General features: G+C 38.5%; 1 protein-coding gene and 5 non-coding genes across 6 annotated transcripts in view; 2 read left to right on the forward strand and 4 right to left on the reverse strand.

The window, feature by feature from the left end:
• Positions 1-17,838, reverse strand: part of LOC108674825 (glycerol-3-phosphate acyltransferase 1, mitochondrial) — a 35,903-nt gene extending 18,065 nt beyond the window's left edge. Inside the window, exons 1-2 of the mRNA XM_047881247.1 lie at positions 17,512-17,838; positions 16,311-16,421 (exon numbers count right to left, since the gene is read on the reverse strand). Coding sequence (XP_047737203.1) covers positions 16,311-16,421; positions 17,512-17,829 — 429 coding nt within the window. The 5' untranslated portion in view covers positions 17,830-17,838. The remainder of the gene's footprint in view (positions 1-16,310; positions 16,422-17,511) is intronic.
• On the forward strand, positions 8,833-8,974 carry LOC125178145. The gene has a single exon (XR_007156804.1). It is a non-coding gene; the product is annotated as a U4 spliceosomal RNA (small nuclear RNA).
• On the reverse strand, positions 9,944-10,085 carry LOC125178147. The gene has a single exon (XR_007156806.1). It is a non-coding gene; the product is annotated as a U4 spliceosomal RNA (small nuclear RNA).
• LOC125178146 lies at positions 11,701-11,842 on the reverse strand. Its single transcript, XR_007156805.1, has one exon. It is a non-coding gene; the product is annotated as a U4 spliceosomal RNA (small nuclear RNA).
• LOC125178148 lies at positions 12,720-12,861 on the forward strand. Its single transcript, XR_007156807.1, has one exon. It is a non-coding gene; the product is annotated as a U4 spliceosomal RNA (small nuclear RNA).
• LOC125178149 lies at positions 14,241-14,382 on the reverse strand. The gene has a single exon (XR_007156808.1). It is a non-coding gene; the product is annotated as a U4 spliceosomal RNA (small nuclear RNA).
• Positions 17,839-19,229: the final 1,391 nt, after the last annotated feature.

The following is a 19,229-nucleotide window of genomic DNA, read 5'->3' on the forward strand; positions in this document are numbered from 1 at the left end:
AGATTTATACAAAACGAGCAAGTATTTTACACATTAATAAATTAGGCAGCTTGCATTTGAAATCAATACGGCATGCGAACATGATACTTGTTTTTAGTCGAAGCATTATACCCTTTATATATAAATGGTATTAAATATTGAGACGACTTCGAACTTTTCATCATCAATTGCTTATTTTCAACAGGCTTCACATTCCTCACATATTATTAAAAACTGAATAGAAAGACGAGCAATATGCGGTTTAGCAAGCGGATCAATTATGAACAATTTGTTTGTTACACAACTGTCTGCCACATTAAGGAACATAAAGTTCGTCATGACGACCATGCGAACTCAAGAACTGCGAACTGCTGCCGACCCAGGAGTAAAATAAGGAGTAAAATAACTCAAGTGAATATTTTTTCATTGACTTTTCATGTGAAGCAACACACGACAGAAAATAGACCATTAAACGAGAACGCCCGAAACATAGTGTAATGCTACTATCACACATCAAACTTTCAAAAACAAATGGTATTTGACAATTTACGAGGAGCGCGAGCCAACCGTTACTCTTATCGTCACAGAACTCCATACAATTCAGATAAACATACTTTCAACGCTCGTAAGATCAAGATAACTGACTACCTCAACAAATCGCAAATAATATTTATTCAGATAAAGAGCTATAGAAGCTATCTTACTCGAACTAATTTCCAAATGAAGGGTCAGCAACCAGATCAATCATTTAATTCGCTTCAATTAACCCTGCAGGACAATTACAAATCGTCATAAGGAGCATTTAAAATTCGAACTCGGCAAGCCAACATCTATTAGCAAAATAAAACAAAGCATGTCCTCTGGATCCTAGAGGGCATTGAACGAGCTGTTTCTAGATCTATTGATCTAGAAACGAGCTGAGCATTCGTATGAGCGCCTGCTAATACGAATGAAGTGGAGCACAACGACGATTACCCAATTTTCCATTCCCCTGTACTGATGTTATCTCATCGTTTCATACAAAATACAATTTATAGCAAAGTACATTGTCCAGATAAGCCCCTGTCATACAAAATGGAAATGCATTCATTTATTTTGTATTAGGCCAGCAATGAGACGGTAAATGTCAAGATAAACTTCGTTATTGGGGACTTTATAGGTCATGCGTTCATTTTTCGGACTGTACAAGGCAAGAAAATGAAGTCAGGCTTATTTTCTGGGCTTCCTAAAGTTCAATATGGCGACAAAATGTATCGCCAAAAATTAAATGATGAAAAAATAAAAACATATGAGAAGTAATTAAGCAAGCAGAATGGCGTTAAATTTAGACTTGCAAGAAGTAAACCTACTTAGGGAAGGTCTGAAAATAACTTATGAACACGCCCTTCGCTGATTATTTCAGATGAATCTATCATTTGAGATACGAACTTAGATAAAATTTGGTAATTTACCACATTAGACAACGTGTTAACTGCACGAGCAGATACATCGTAGTATGATTCCCGGTGTCGGCTCTGTACAGACTTTGCCGCCAACATCCTTTCAGTGCAATACAACTGAGGAGAATGATGCGTGCATACAAAATATTCCGATATTGACAGCATTATACTACAAACGAAATTAGTGACATCTGCATTCTTGTTATTTATTGAACACAAATAGCAAAAGCAGCATCTTAGCTCCTTTCCGGCAGGGAAAGGAGCCACCACATACGCGGAGCCTGATTTCCTGTTTAGAAATTGAGTACAAAAGCATCGCTAGTACATTTCCGAATAGCTCAACTAATCCAAAAACTCAAAAAATTAAAAACATGGAACCACTAATCAGACACACGAATAATTCCGTAATCCTTAAACTATGCTTGTCCCAATATTTTCAGAACACCGATGAAAAAAAAAAGAACCTATTTCCTCATAAAAACATGAGAGCAAGTATTTTTCAAGTTTCTGAAAAAAACGAGCTGAATAATACCTGCGCCAAGGACAAGCGGGCGCGGATATCTTCTTGCTCAGGCTCGGGCGGCTGTAAAAACTCAAAACTGTCCCCCTCTTGGCTGCTCCAGCCTACGGCGACACCGCAGCCTTACGTGCGATAGAGTCAAGAAGCATTTTCATTTGATATGATCCGAGCTTACATACAGAAACATTTTCGAGACTGATAAAAACTTAAATTATCTAAGAAGAGTTTAATCAATGTAATGAAAAGTAATGGCATTTTTGCATTGTTCACACTCGTGTTTACAATCTAATCTGAACGGTCTTCTCGGTTGAGCATCATGTGAAATATATAAGAAGAATCATGATTATGATTGCCTATCGTCTTTTCGTTGCAAGTTCCGTACAATCGTAATTTCTCTTGAAAATTGTATAACAAAACGAACCTGATATTCGTCATCGTCGTACCTTTTGATGCGGTAACCGGCTATAGGAGTCAAAGAAATCACGCGAGCTAAGAAGTACTCATTATTTTACAATCACTTAGCGACCTTTTGCTACAATAAGATCGTAAACACATACGTTCATATCGAAATTAAAACTCAGGTGATTGCTAACATATACAAGGGACTAATACACACATTTTCCAACATCTTGTCGAGGAGCAAACGATAATTGTTCGATATAAATTTGCATCGAACAAACTACACTGCAACAATTACAATTTGCTACACTGCAACGAAATGTGTAGCTATCGTTATTATGGACATCAATCAGAGACCCTACTTCAAAAAATATTTCGTAACTTTGATAGCCGATTACTAACGGCTTTTCATGGTAAACCCACCAATCACAGACGAGATATCGCCCGCTACGTGTACTTCAGCTACTTTTGATGCTGCCGCCAGTGTACACGTACAAGGAAACAAATGCACCACGATTTTATGATGCACGGAAATAGAACCCTAGTGCAACTCAACATACCATAGCAGTTTTAGTGTAACTTGTCCTTCCATGCAATGAAAAAATATATCGCGTGTAAGCTGGGGATTCTGAAGGCTCGACACGCAAGTTTTTTAAGCAACCTTGTTTAATAATTTCTTGCAGGTCGCCCAATATCTTCCAATAATCGTACGTAGGAACTGGACCATCACGGCACGAGATCTGGAGCACAAACAGAGCAGCAACAGCAGCGCTTGTTGTGCGTCAGAGGAACGATTCTGCTGCCATCATTGCAACACTGTTGACCGTTGCGACACTGCCACAGCCACTTATAAGCACAAATAATGGCTCTTTATCCCCATCACAGAGTGTATTTAAAATTTAACAACTGCATTTTTAACGTCAGCTTTCTCTCAGCTACAGTTCGCAGAAGCGATGCACGAACCCGTTCTCAAGTTCTGAACGCTGGACAAGCTTTTTTTTCTATCATATATCATTGCAGTCGTATAATATGCGAAGGCACATCGATCGACATTACACAATAAGCTAATGTACGTTTTTATATCATGGAAACTAGTAACATCCATCGTCCTATAATCACGTTAGTATCCTGCGACTAAAAATCAAAACAGCCATTATTCATGAGAACGAGCGCCACGAAGCAGGTAGCCACATGGCAGGCTGGGGCGCATTCTCAGGAGCATCAGTCTTACACTCGTATGAGCGCACAGCACGTAACGAAAGCTGACTCTCCGTCCAATATTTGGCAACACTGACTAACAATTCCAGAGCACATATGAATGAAGCAGTTTCTACAGATATTACTGTGTACCAATATACCACAAATGTAATGATATAACATGCACAAAGGTTAAATAATTGTTATTTTTTTCAGAATTTGTTCCTACGTTAAATGATTAAGCCTTACAATTCATTCTTATTTATGTCAGAGAAGAACTCTCGTGATCGATGCTCTTGAATACCGCGTAGATTTTCAGCATGGACACTCACGCGCGACTCTCGACGCTTTTTACTCCAGCCGCGAATCGACCAGTCAATGGAGACGTTAATATGTGGCACACGTCCACGGACGGCCACTTAATTAAGTTCTCTGCCTATCAACATTGGATAAAATAACCAAAAATAAATGCGTTATGAAGTTGGTTCGACCCACTGCAACACAGGTATTGTTGGCTGTAAAAATATGAGAAGTAGTAGCTCAGATTACGAATACTTTGAGAGTCGCCAATGGTTTACCTACATGAACTTTCATGTCGTACATTAAACTCGTGGGTCCAAAGACAGCAACATTTATGGTGTTGTTGGAGATGAAACGTTGCACGTGTCTTCGATCTCGCTATTAACCATGACTTGGCAGAGTCAACGCATTCGATATTCCTAAAAAAAAAACAAAGATCGTTTGAAGCAAGGTTAAACTTCATATTAGGAAAAAAATTAATGTCACTCTTCTTCGTTGCTGGTTAGTAAATAAATACATTTAAAAAGTGTCAGCAAACACGATTTTAGTAAAAATTGGTTTGAGAGAAAGCGCTGCAAATGTTTCTTTTTACTTTCTTGGTTATGCATGGTCTACCGTCTTGGTAAGCGTTAATAGGTAAGTATAGTAATAATAGGGAACATTGCAATAACTTTCTTCATTTATAATTGGACGAATGGCCGGGCTGCAATTAAGAGGTAACATGGAACGAATTTTTTCCTACATTCCAATGGGTATAAATATTGAAGTAGAATAAGCGTACGTACATAAAAAAATTGCTGATTTCTGGCACAATGAATCATAGTTCGTTTTGTCGGTCGTTGGGAGGCAAGGCTCACAAATTACAACATTAAAATCATTAAAAAATTTCCTTCATGATTTACAATCCTTATCTCCATCACTTTTCATTCAACAGTTCCTCCCATAATCTTAAAAGTTTTATTTAAATTTTGATGTCCAACAGCCGCAGCGTGCCTCACGGATTTCTAAATTCCTGCATTAGAGGAAAATATTATCAATATTAAATCCAATCTCTAGGTCATTCTTTTTTGTACTAATTCCGGTCACGTTCTACGTAGTATTAGATTAGAATTTTGAGCAGGTACTAGTTAGAATATTAAGAGCAACTATAAATACCATCAATTGGTAATTTTTTTCAAGCTGTGGCCTTAAGGAATATTGAGCGGGTACTATAAATATAACTAATATTGGTCCATACGCAAGGCAGGCTTGTAACGTACATACATCACGATCGCCCCATCGCTAGGAAGGTCAGACAAGCAACGAACCTTTAATTAAGCATTTAAATTCTGTATAAGCATAGGATATTAGAAGTTGAATTCCTTAGCATATCATTGAATATTAGAAATTCTATAAGAGTTTTATGATGAAAAATTCTAATATGTAATTATTTTAAAATATTCGATTTAAAGTTTTGTTTATGGATACCTTAGTCGTAGCCAATGTTATTTGTACATAAAGGCCTAGTAACTCGAGTTACCATCAGTTCGAGTCACCATATTTTTCACCACTTTATAATTATCATTTCTAAAACATAGTTATATATCATCGAGGACGGTGAGCCACAAACGTATTCCAGTCCTCAGTATCTCAAAACCGTAGGAGTAAGCCAACAGCCAATAGAAAAATATGTGCGTGATACAATGCCTTTGATTCAAACATCTTTGTACATCAATTGTCTTTTCTCATTTCTAGCGATTGCTCATTCTCATGATGATTTCGCGGTAGCATTTTAATGCTGATGAAGTTATTGATTTTAAGAATACCAGTATCCGAATCTTAGGTTAACCGCAAGATACATAATACTGTAAAAGAAACTAAACTAACTACACTATTCACTAAACTAATACACTCGCCGTAATGAGGTCGATATTTGCGTGAAGAAATAGCAGCACAGCTGAGAGTGTAGCGCACGTCACGAGCGACGAGAACAGCTGGACGTGCACCTGGCATGCTATAGGCAGGACCTCATCATTCACATGCGATCAAGACGATGGCACGTGCACGAGACAGTGACGCTGCAATCGTAGTACAGTAACTACACGTGGCAAGAAATGATGAATGAGTCAACACATTCGGACAGATCTGAAAACTATTAGTGTACAAGGGAGTACGCTACTCCCAACCCGTACAATTTTTTAGCAGTTAATTGGCTAATTAAATGGAAATTTTTTTCGGAATGAAAACGCTTGAGGTAAATTTCCTATTGGTGGGCAGACATTGGCGGAGTAATTTTAATGCTGCTTGCTCCACATCACAATAGCAAACCGAAATACTCAACTACTAAGATCGGATATGCAGTGGAATATCTCAGAGTAAAAAGAAAATGTTGCAATCAAATAAACGTCAAAGATTAACAAGACGAAGCACCGCATCATATGCGTGACCATTTTCAGTCTCTACTCGAAGGATAGAAACAAAAATCTTAGTATCTATGAAACAATACCCACACTCAGACAAATGATTAGGTCATACTGTCCACACACTGACGCACTTTCTGCACGTTTGCTGGGTAAAACAGACTCAGGGTGACCCGCACACGAACAAATTGTGCATCGTTATTTGGACAAATTAACTGATTTTTCCGACTGATCGTCACATAGAACTAGCGATAAGAACGCAGTGTGCATTATGATGCAGCTAGCGGCGGTACGGTAGAGTACAGTAATAGATAGGATATACCGCGCACACGTGGCGCCTAGGCTGATTAGTATTTGGCCCTTGGAAATACGGTCATGGAATATATTTTCAGGAATTGCAGGTAGCGGAATTTCTCATTGCTTCAGTAAAAAACATGCAATAAAATGTGGGGATAATCCCAGATTTTGTAACGTAACCGTATGGACAATGCTAACCAAACTCTTATTACCACCATGAATACGCTCACTAGAGAAGTTGAAGCAGCGATGTAGCGCGTAATAAATATGATCGTCAATCATTTCATTAATATACTGTGAGTGTGTTTGTGTATTTGGACATAGATTATAATTTAAGAATAACTGCCATTCTCTTCATCTGTTCAAATGACAATACAAATAAATACGGCCTAACAGATGTTCTCTGGAGAGACTACAGCGCCGCAACGCACGGTCTGCTCCTGGCCTAGATTTATTTATAATAAATAATAATGATACAGTCGCGGCAGATCAGCCCTCCCGAGTAAGAATAAGGCATCGGCACACCAGAAGATCCTGAAATATCAGCTCGTAATTAACGTTGTTACAACGAAATCAGCTCGTAATTAGCGTTGTTACAACGAAATCAGCTCGTAATTAACGTTGTTACAACGAAATCAGCTCGTAATTAGCGTTGTTACAACGAAATCAGCTCGTAATTAGCGTTGTTACAACGAAAGCAGCTCGTAATTAGCGTTGTTACAACGAAATCAGCTCGTAATTAACGTTGTTACATCGAAATCAGCTCGTAATTAACGTTGCTACAACGAAATCAGCTCGTAATTAAGCGTTGTTACAACGAAATCAGCTCGTAATTAGCGTTGCTACAACGAAATCAGCTCGTAATTAAGCGTTGCTACAACGAAATCAGCTCGTAATCAACGTTCTCACTACGAAATCAGTTCTGCCTGAAGGCAAGCATGCGACACGAAGTCGTGGCAGCGAAGATTGTGAGGTGAGACGACGGCCGGCGAGCTCACTACACTGACGTAAACCATCATCGGTTCAAAATCATCATCCGCAGCACACTGTCATCACTCGCTACCACCACAGCCGGAAAGTCGCATGCTAACATGAACACTGGAACACCGGCACACGTCATTTGAAGTCCTCACAATAAATAGACCCACATAACTGCGGTTCTACTTTGAATGACCGAACTATTTAAAGTCCACACAGAGCACTTTTTCGGACTCAACAAATTCAAATGGACTATGAAAACAAGAAGTAAGCTCGCTTTTAGAAGAACTTATGAAAATAAGCGAGCATAAACAAAGATAATGACGATACCGTCAGCTCTGGAGGCTCAACAACCTCCCTCAGCACTCGCACAATCGACACTGATGCACCAGATTTCTTAGTTCTTACACCCTCCGCGCCTCCGTCCGCCCTCCCAACATGGCGCCGATCAGACACGTCTTCTCTAGCGTTGGAAGGACAACTCTCGTATATCAGGATGCTGCTTCATATCAGCTACTAACTCCACTCCAGAAGCTACATGCATCAAACAAAAAACTTTTCACAGACACAGAAAATCGTAAAAATTCGCTACAAACCACTATAGCGGTCATTAGTAAAGTAACTTCATAAAATTATTGCAAGTAATCATGAAACGGTGTCAGGTCAAGTGTCAACCCGGTCTATTCTTCAACGCATTTATATTACTATGCTAATATTGAACAAGTATTGCAAAAGATCCACCCGTCATTTAAAATATATTCTATTTATAAAATAATAATCTATATAAAACCGTGCACAAAAATGCACTCTCATGATCCAACATAGCACGTGTGTTATTCATGACTAGCAGCGACACGTGTGCGCGAGAGTTGGGTGATGCAAGAGTTATTACGTCATAGGGATGATCATGGAAATTAGAAGTAAAGCTGCCGAATTATCGTGTTACTTAAAGATAGAATAAAGTTAACGCTATATCGATTCAGGTTCACATAATAATAACAAGCAAATCATCAAATTAATTCATTAACACTTCAACGACTAGTAGTTTGTAAATTTTGCTCTTCATGTGTAAACTTAATTCAATTGATAACTCATTATTGGTCGATTAGTGCATGGCACATAATAATAGTCGCGTAAAAATTGCAATCAAAGTAACTTTAACAAAAAATAATAATTTCAAAGAAGTACGTAGGAAGAGAACAATGATATGCCCCGCAATAAATACACTACTCTGTTTGGAATAAAACATCGTAGTTAGCGTCTTGAAGCAAATTCGCATGTGCTCAGGTGGGGCGGCTTGGGGGCCCGGCCGGTCTGAGTCGTCAGCTTTGCGCAGAGGCAGTATCGTAACCAATGAGGATTCGTCCGAGGTGCGATTATTGCTAGTTGAAAACTTTAACCAATACCCCGCCATGACGACGTGAAATACCGTCGGCTACGGCAATTTGTGAAAGCCCATTCGTGGGCTTGAAAAGAAAAGATAAACGTCTACAAAAGGGTAGCCGTTTGGTTATACTGCAAACCATTTCGAGTTAAATTAGAAATACTCAGCATATTCTTGTGCAAAGATCTAACTGAATTGGCCCCATTTTGTAAATATTAGTCATCTTGGAACCCATTAGACTGCACGACCCAATTCCAATGTAATTTGTATCCTAACACGAAAGCCTTACTTCAGAATGTTTATTAGCTGAATCTATGCACAGTCTAAACTCTACTGCGCGAGCCAGTCTGTAGTTTCATCGAAGCCCGTCACCGCATCCGGCAACAGTGATTTCATCGGTAGAGAAAATTGAATTATCTAATACTTGGTATTTTTTCTATCAAAATAACCAAACTAGTGACAGAGATTCCTTAGCACCATCAGTTAGAATTTAAGCGTCTAAACTACTGCAGAATGGAGTCGAAGAAATTCGTGCACTCAACTGGTTTTATTGTCTAGCTATGCTTACAATTCATAAACTTTTTTTAAATAATTATTGCAATCCGATTGAACTCCGGCTGCATACTTCCTTGCTGACAGTCACAATACAAGAAGGGAAAACTCAAGGTTTTTGCAATGACAATGAATTTTTACATCGGAAGGCGTCACGTAACCAATCCTAAAGGGTATTAAAATGGAAATTTGTCGTGTACACGCTGACACTGAGTATCATCGGGCAAAAGTATCTTCACTTCGCCAAAAGTAATGTGCAGCTGCTGGTGATGAATCTCATGGACCGGCTTAGACCACATGGTTTCGGATATATTGGAAGAACAGCCGCGGGAGCAATGAATCAGGAAACTAAAGTAATAATAAAGTGATCTGAATTGCTGGTTGATTTTGAAGTTTCGAACCGGCAGAACAGCTGATGAAGATCAACTTCATCAAGATGATTCCAGTATAATGAAGTTGACTGGCTAACTCAATGATCGATTAATGTTGCAATTTTGAGCCCACGAATGGGCTTACACAAATTGCCGTAGCCGACGGTATTTCACGTCGTCATGGCGGGGTATTGGTTAAAGTTTTCAACTAGCAATAATCGCACCTCGGACGAATCCTCATTGGTTACGATACTGCCTCTGCGCAAAGCTGACGACTCTACGCGCGTCCGAGACCGAGGCGGCACCACTGAACACGTCCAAGTTCTGCGTTTTTTCAGGTGTAACTAAGCGAAAGGTTTACTGGCAAGATTTGAAACATCCCGTCACTCGAGACATGTTATTCACAATAGATAAAACTATTCCGCGAGTTATTATTACACACGCAAGTGCAAGTACACTTTCGAGCAGTATTCTGAAGTGAGCTTTCTTACTGGTTTGAAGGCAATCTAGCCCAGTTTGAGCCTCACTGCATCACCAACAAGGTGTACAGAAACTTATCGGTGTGTAGAGTTGATGTTCACAACTCTCGTTCGAACCTTAACGTGCCTTCGGAAACCAATGTACAGGATAGCAACACGTCGCATTAGTATCTGTTATATCGTCTTCAGACTAAGTCCTTCAGATCGTGCTCTCTGTGTTGCCAGTATACGTGCCGTGTGACCAATTGTGTTTTGCTGCCAGCTGTGCCGGTCGGGTTACGTACATGTACAATCGGTACGCCTGATGTACTTGTTTTATCCTCGTCGGATGTGAAGTATGAACTCTCTGCTGTCGATATTCGTTCCATTACCTTGTGTAATAGCGCTGTCATTAGAATAAATCAAGAATACATTAATTCCGATGGTTAAGAACTGGAATTGAACAAGAAGCCTAAAGAGCTTTTAGCGCATTTTGTTGTTCTGCATAAGAGGATATTAGAAGAATAGTTCTAAGAATGCAATTCAAGTTTCGGTTCAAAAGAACAACAAAAACCCAATTCTGCACATTTTTGCTTTATGGTCGTCAGCTTTACCTCCGAATAATTCATCTCTAGCTCAAAGATTAGTGGCTCAATGTCGCAAAATATGCTGCGTTCAACAGTTACGGCATTAGACATTTTTTAGGAATTATTTTTCCTACACCAACGTCGGAAAACTATGACAGTATGTACCGTAAATTTGCCATTTATACTTATATAATCGCACATAAACTTCATGAAGGCATGCGATAGCAGGCGTGTAGCGCTCTTTTCGTTAGTGTACATATGGTATAACTATCATAGAACGCTGCATGGAATGCAATCACAAAACAAAGATATATATAATTTCGCGCATTAATTTTTTTGAATGCCTACATAAGGAGTTTGACCATACAAAGTTGAACAGATAACGTTGAGGAAATTCATTCATATGTCAGGTGACTGCAGACAAGAAGAATGCTAAGTCAAATATTCATGGAATAATCAATATTTTTCCGACATATTTACACTTACGTGATGCAGGTAATATTTCGCATCACTTCATATGTTCGATAAAATGTCCGGATGTCATTCAAGTCTGATTGTAATTCTGGCTTAAAAACAGCCATACATTAACCGTTCAAAAATTCGGGAATCAAACAAATATGATATTCCGAGTCAAAACAGACATGATGAGGTTACAATACCATCGAATCAGATAGAACTTTGTGAATACTCTAATACGAAAAATATTTAGCAGCAGGATTTGATTTTAAATGACTTAACCCTTATCAGAACTAGGAGAGCCGTCTTAATATTTTACAGTCCTCGTAGGCTCCAAATATATTTTGTAGCTTAAATTTAAATCCAGTTCAAATAAATTTTGAGCCCACGAATGGGCTTACACAAATTGCCGTAGCCGACGGTATTTCACGTCGTCATGGCGGGGTATTGGTTAAAGTTTTCAACTAGCAATAATCGCACCTCGGACGAATCCTCATTGGTTACGATACTGCCTCTGCGCAAAGCTGACGACTCTACGCGCGTCCGAGACCGAGGCAGGACTACTGCACACAGCAAAGATTTTCGTTTTTCGAGGGGTAACCAAGCAAGAAATTAAGAACAACTGTCATTTCATGACGTGCTATCTCAGACAAATAAAATCAGTCCACGACTACTTTCAAGCAAGCTTGAATCAATTAATTAAGATTATATACAATTAACTCGTATAAAATTGAGAGCGGCATAAAATTTCGAGCGAGCATTCGAGTACTGCAAGTCTCGGAATACCAACTGAAAACTCATTCTAAACAATTGTGCAGCTGAGACGTAGGAAATACATTTTAAAAATTCTCCTAAAACTCTTCATGGGCACTGCAAATAAGATTTTTGTTTTATATTTTATACTACCGTGCGGCTTAACTATAATTCATGTAACTTAGCATGTCGGGATTTTTCGCGTAGTGACCATTTCAGACGTTGCGTGGCAGAAGTGTTGGTTTATAAATTCATCCGCGTCCTATACTACTGACTATTCAAAAATACGGCTTATTTGATAGCCCGATGAATGATTATCAGTCCAACCCTTTCTCGAAAAAGCGTAAAAGTACTCATAAATGTACATTTATAAAGCCAGAAGGAGACAGTATACTATAAGAGACACCATGTTATTATTAAAAATTAAGTATTTCCCATATTGAGCGAGTAGATCACAGTTCTGTAGTTGAATGATAAATAGTGAATTTCACGAATACTTTCCAATTAATGGGAGCAGCCGGAAATAATCAGCCAAAAAATGACACGACTGCTGAGAATCAAGACATTTTGAGCTCGATCACCCTTGAAAAACGCTAAACTTCGCTGTTTTCAGTGGTGCAGCCTCGGTCTCGGACTCGCGTAGAGTCGTCAGCTTTGCGCAGAGGCAGTATCGTAACCAATGAGGATTCGTCCGAGGTGCGATTATTGCTAGTTGAAAACTTTAACCAATACCCCGCCATGACGACGTGAAATACCGTCGGCTACGGCAATTTGTGTAAGCCCATTCGTGGGCTCAAAACTTTCAATGTTAATTCAAGCCGATGCCAATATTAATGGCCAATATTAAGGCTCATCGTGGTATAGCGTGCAAAGATTGCGGTGTATAAATGATTAAATTTTTTACTTTGGATTAATGGCCAGAATTTAGATTCATGCACTACCATTCAAATCAAGATGATTGGTACTAGGAATACCTCTTGATATGTCCTATAATTTATGCTGTACATCGCTCACTGTCATCTTCTATCTCGATCAGTTCACCGATCCAGCAACCGCCCAATGAAAGCTCACCCGTTAAGCCCCTTCCACACAGGGCGACAAATACCGCGAGCATCAAAAATGCCGCGGCGATATTTACCGCGTGATCATTCACACGAGGCTGTTTTTAATTAACGCTAGAATCTATCAGTCTTGCAGTGCTGTTTTATGCACCAGTCCGAATCAGTGCTATGTTTATATAACAATATATATTTGTAGGAATATATCTTTATGCTGAAATAGTGGAAAGATATCTTTATCACTTTATGGAAATATATATTTATCAATATATATCTTTAACTTCATGTTATTATGTAACAATATCAGTCTATAATCTATCAGTCTTGCAGTGCTGTTTATTATGCACCCTAAATAAGGCCCCACTGCCTGTACCACACTAGGATGCGGCGTCAAAAACCGCCCACTGCGCAAGATTACATTGAATACCAGAGCAAGCAAACCTGTTGCGGCAAATCTACCGCCGCAGTTTTAGCAGGACACACGCGGGCATCAGGCGTCCACTTCTACGCTTCGTTAATATCCGTCGTGTGTGAACAGCAGTGCATACTTTGTATGTCCGCTGAGGTGAGGCGGTAAATGCCGTCGGATGGTGGCGGTAATTGCCACCCTGTGTGAAAAGAGGCCTTACGATCGTTATTTGATGCCTTACTTGGTATCAAGTCCTGCATTTTTCCGGATTCTATTTTACTAAGGAAATTTAAGCTAATTACTATACATCACATACTAATATCTGCAGTTACTAAAACGTGTGGATGACCATTAACGCACCCACGCTCTCGATTATTGTAAAAACATGAACGTTCGTAGGTACGAGCACAAAAAAGCACATTGGTTCTTAATCAGTTACAAGGGCAAACAATCTATGATCGCAAACAAAAAATTAATAAGATCAAGAATGTAAAAATATTAGGATCACGTTTAATTTCAGAATTGAGATTAATAAATATTTTACCAAGAGAGTTTAATGAGTAATAGCAGATCATTTAGCCGCATTACTCTCGAGCCCTGTTCACCAAAGAAAGTTTAAATATTGAACAGGCTGCATCAATTTTCACCAAGCAATCAGAACATTGCAATCGTGCATTTTTCAGCAAAGAATTCAATGTTTTGAGCCCACGAATGGGCTTACACAAATTGCCGTAGCCGACGGTATTTCACGTCGTCATGGCGGGGTATTGGTTAAAGTTTTCAACTAGCAATAATCGCACCTCGGACGAATCCTCATTGGTTACGATACTGCCTCTGCGCAAAGCTAACATCTCAAAGCGCGTCCGAGACCGAGGCGGCACCACTGAACACATGGAAATAAAAGGGGTAACTGCTGCAACCCGTCAGACCGGCAGTGAATCGGCTACTGTTTAAGAATAATCGCCGAAACATGTCTTTACATAATTTTTTTCAGATTTTCAGAACTACATCTTTTGTATGCTAAAAAAGGAGTTCCGTCTTTCAATCATAATGTTAAGATAAGTAGGATAAACTTAATGTTTAGAGGAAAAAACGACATGACTCGAAGAATTTCCCGCTTACATTCTCGCCTCACGCTATAATATCACACAATGTTATATAAAATTTCAATAATGCAGAACAATCAAATAAATGATACCAACTACCCGACTGAATACTAAACTACCACAGGACCAATTCATAGTAGTTAGCCATTCGACACGAATTCAAACGTTTCCTACGGACACTCGTTAGAGAATGCGGCGGTAAGACCACTAACTGTATTAGTTTACACTTGTCTGCGCGTCGGGTATATGAGGCAAACATGAGCATCTCATTGTTATAGTAAATTAAATCAAAACATTTTGTTGTTTGTGAGCAGAGGCACATGTAAATATCAGTAAATAGTAATGGGTCTTGGAATAAGTTCCGACAATATTAGATCTCCCGCATTGGAGGTCAATTCATTATTGACAGAATTGCAGAGATTTTATTTCGAGTACGTGTCCGCATTAAAATGGAATTCAAGTGCAGCTATATAGTGCGAGCGACAACCCGCTAGGAACTTACACTCGAGTTGTTTTCGTTTCCCCGATCTTCTCACAGCATTTACCTACTAAAATCATATCCAAGTGATAGTCTCTTACCAATCCGCATAGAGCAGCAGCAGCAGCGACATTGCGCGCATTCCTCGTGCAACAACAAATAAAATTTCTTTTCTCAATGGATCATAACAACTTAATTAATTTTTTGCAAACTCGCTTACACCCGCTAGCTACAAGATTGTGACATGGCTAGATGCCATGTCACACACTAGAGCTCCTTGTACAGTTACGTATTGTTTACGTCAGAAAGAGTGACGTTAACAATTTGTAATTGTTAGTTGATCAAAATACTGTTGTACATAAGGTTAAATTACTAAAAACAGCGCAAAAGTTAAGCAAACGTTCAATAAGCAAACGTTCAATAAAACAATAAAATCGTCCATTTTGTGTTAATTTCAAAAGCATGACAAACTTTCTGTCATTGAAAACACACTTTTGCTCAATGAAATGTCTTCATATTATTGTAATATATCGGGTAATATTTACATAATAATAATAATAATAATAGCGGTTCAGCGTTTATTAGGCCGTAGGCCTGTCGCCGATTCTTAACATCGCAGAACATTCACAGCTTGTTGCGGGCTTGAACTCGCAATTCACTGCTACAATTCTGCTGTGCTTAACCGCCCGGCCTCCTCGCCGATTCTGACCAGAAACTGGCGCACAGAGCTGGGATCGAACCCGCGCCTCTCTGCGCCAATCTTGGTACTCTGAACTTTAACCACTGGGCCACCCTGCCACCCTGCATAAGGCGTATAAAAGCACAATAATCGGCGATTGCGAATTTTGCTTATTATCAAAGATCTTCAAATTTCAGGTGTGGCGACCTTTTGCATGGACAACTTCTCTGGACAACAAAGTGATATCAGGATGGTTAAATGCTCACTCTATTGTAGGGCAAGCAGCTGCAGACCTCTTGCATTGACAAGAAGTGTAAAACTTTAGTGATATGAGAATAATTAATGATTACTCGCTCTATTGTAGGGCAAGCAGCTGCAGACCTCTTGCATTGACAAGAAGTGTAAAACTTTAGTGATATCAGAATAATTAATGATTACTCACTTTATTGTGGGGCAAGCAGCTGCTAAGTGTAAAACTTTAGTGATATGAGAATAATTAATGATTACTCACTCTACTGTAGGGCAAGCAGCTGCAGACCTCCCCGTGCACAGGACGACGCTGCACCTTCAGGCGGTACAGAGGCTGGTACTTGAACACTGCAAGGCGCTGGTACAACGCAACCTGAACACACGTCAAGTGAATCAGTTCAAAAGTAACGAAATATATATACCAGTTAGATCATATGAACATTAAATACATAGCTGGCCCAGTGGTTACAGTTTAGAGTATCAAGATTTAAGCAGAGGTGCGAGTTTGATCCCAGCTCCATGCGCAAGTAATTGGTCAGAATTAGCAAGGAGGCAGACCCGTGTTAAGCAAAGCAAAAATTGGAGCAGTGAGCTGCGTGTTCGAGACCGCAACAAGCTGTGAATGTTCTGCAATGTTCAAAATCGGCGACAGACCTACGGCCTAATAAATGCTGAAACCGCTCTAAGGAAAAGAGCATTTATAACACAGTTTATTGGAATATTTTCTACTCTGATAAGAAATAGAAAGTGCCATCACTTAGTAGTAAAGTAAGTATCCCATATTGTGTTAGGATGAAAATATGAGCTTACTAGAGCCCAGTTGAACAGAGATGAGATTTAGAGGCATATATATAAATAGGCAATATAGGTAAATCTAAGATGGATGAAAACACACTTAAACTCAATCTTTTACTTGCATTACTTTTCCTCTGATAATACTCTTATGCACTAATCAATGCACAGAACCATGGAAAGCCTTTAAAATTTATAGAAGATATGGTATTATATTTATCAATTGAATATGAACAAATTGAAATTTGTAATGGGAAAAATGATAACTTCCTTCTATTTTGACATTGATAGACTGCATTAGTTTTATTGATTTTTATTCAAAGCAAGAAGTATAAAATATTAATAGACTGCATTAGCTTTATCTGTCACTAGAAGAATAGAATAATGTTATGAGAATGAAAACTTCACTGCTCTGCTGACTTGCTGTATTAAGTGCAGGTGCACACACCTAAGAGTACACTACAGTGTAAGAACAAGCATGTAAAAATGTGTGCCTCTCATACACAAGGAGTGGGGAATCAGAAAGCCATTAGACGATGAGAAGCTGGAACTTCATAATGAAATGTACAGGTTTAAAATATCGGATCAAGAAGAATTACAGGAATATAAACATATAAAACATGAACTGGATAAACAAAGAGAAGGTCACACGTTACACATAAGACACTCACCTCTCTTTGAGCCTCAGCATGCTTCTTAGATGGTACTTTGCAGGATCCCTGCATCCTTTCAGTGCGTGAATAGTTTTCAAGTCTGACTTCAGGTCCAGATGGTCTACAACTGTTACTGGGTCTTCTATAATTGTTTTGTTTATAAGCAAAGTTTGAATGTGCTAAACCATTGAGCTCAGTGGCTCCATCAGAGCAATGATTTTTTTGCCTGATGGAAAAGTTGCTTGGTAATTTTTGAAAAGAAAACCTTTCTTTGTAAACAGCCATAACATCCTGATGGAATCTTCTTCCATTATCAATTTGAGAATTAGGAATCATTTTGAAACCTGTAAATTTCAGTTATAATTAGCTAACAGAGAAATGCATAAAATATGGTTAATGCAAGGGTAAGCATGTAAATATCCCAGCTGGATCAATCTTCAATATTTCAACCACCATTGGTAGGAATGTGAAGTCCAATCACACTTATCACAAGAGTCTGAAAGGAAGTACAACTCATTGACAAGTATCCGCTTAATATCAAAGATTGGCAGGTGGCCTAATAAGCAAAATAATCCCCATGTTAACTGTGTATATTATTAGGATATTGTGCATTTAACTCAAATGACTTGTTGCATAACTCTTAGAGAGTATGGTCAATTCATAGTTTCAGTCAACATTTTAGACCAAAATTGAAAAATTCCTACTTATTACTAAAATTCCATGGCTACAGACATTTGGCTTGGCTAGACATTTTCAATCAATTCAGAATTACATGGCTCAATCATGATATTTTTATTAAAATTTATTATTAGCAATTAGATGGGAAATAGTTCATCAGATAGGAATCTTGCAAGCTCTAGTCATGGCTTAAAAAGTAGATACATCCAACAAATTAGACCATGATTCTAATCTGATTTTTTCAAGAATCCTGAGAAATTCATTTTGGCAAAAAGGTGTATGTTGACTCGCACTAAGATAATAATAAGATAATATGTCACAATGCTAAATGCTCCAGATGAATCAGACAAAAATCCAGAATTAAATAAAATTGAAGCAATTAATAATGTTAGCCTACGCTACATATTCCTGACAAACATTACTTACTGTAAAACAGTGGCTTGGACCATTTTGACATATAAGAAAAGAAAACCCTATACTCAAAAATTTCTTGCCTTAGAAAAATTGTGTTGATGGCCCTTGAAGTACCATGAGATAACTAACAAATGCAATAAAAAGATAGATGAACAAATAATGCAAGTCACTTTTTCAATGGATGAAGTCACCACATTTTATGGTTCAATAAAATCAACACTCTTGGTAAGTTGGTATATTGGATAGTTATTGGGCTTTGGCCATCCTTAGGTACTTTACCAACTACCAAGCATTTTGCAATTCTATAGTTACATTTAATATTAAAAGAACATACCATTCTTGCAAATAAGCAGAAATGAAACTATGCAAGTCAGCAAGTGCAGCCAGTGCAAACAGCAGATGCTATCACAGTTAAACTAAGAAGATTAACTAAAATCTAAAAATTAATAATTCAATAATTTGGTACATAGATACAATTATACCAATCACACAATCTATGATATTTCTTGCGTACAAAACTTTTGAGTAATTCAAGTTTAACCCTTAGCTTGTAGCCTGTTGAATCAACACTCAGTCAAGGCTGTAATGCTGTATAGTTACGAGTATTTACTTCTACAATTTTTAACTGTAACTCCTATACACTA

This window comes from Hyalella azteca, unplaced genomic scaffold (assembly GCF_000764305.2).
Source record: "Hyalella azteca isolate HAZT.00-mixed unplaced genomic scaffold, Hazt_2.0.2 contig7416, whole genome shotgun sequence".
Taxonomy (NCBI): domain Eukaryota; kingdom Metazoa; phylum Arthropoda; class Malacostraca; order Amphipoda; family Hyalellidae; genus Hyalella; species Hyalella azteca.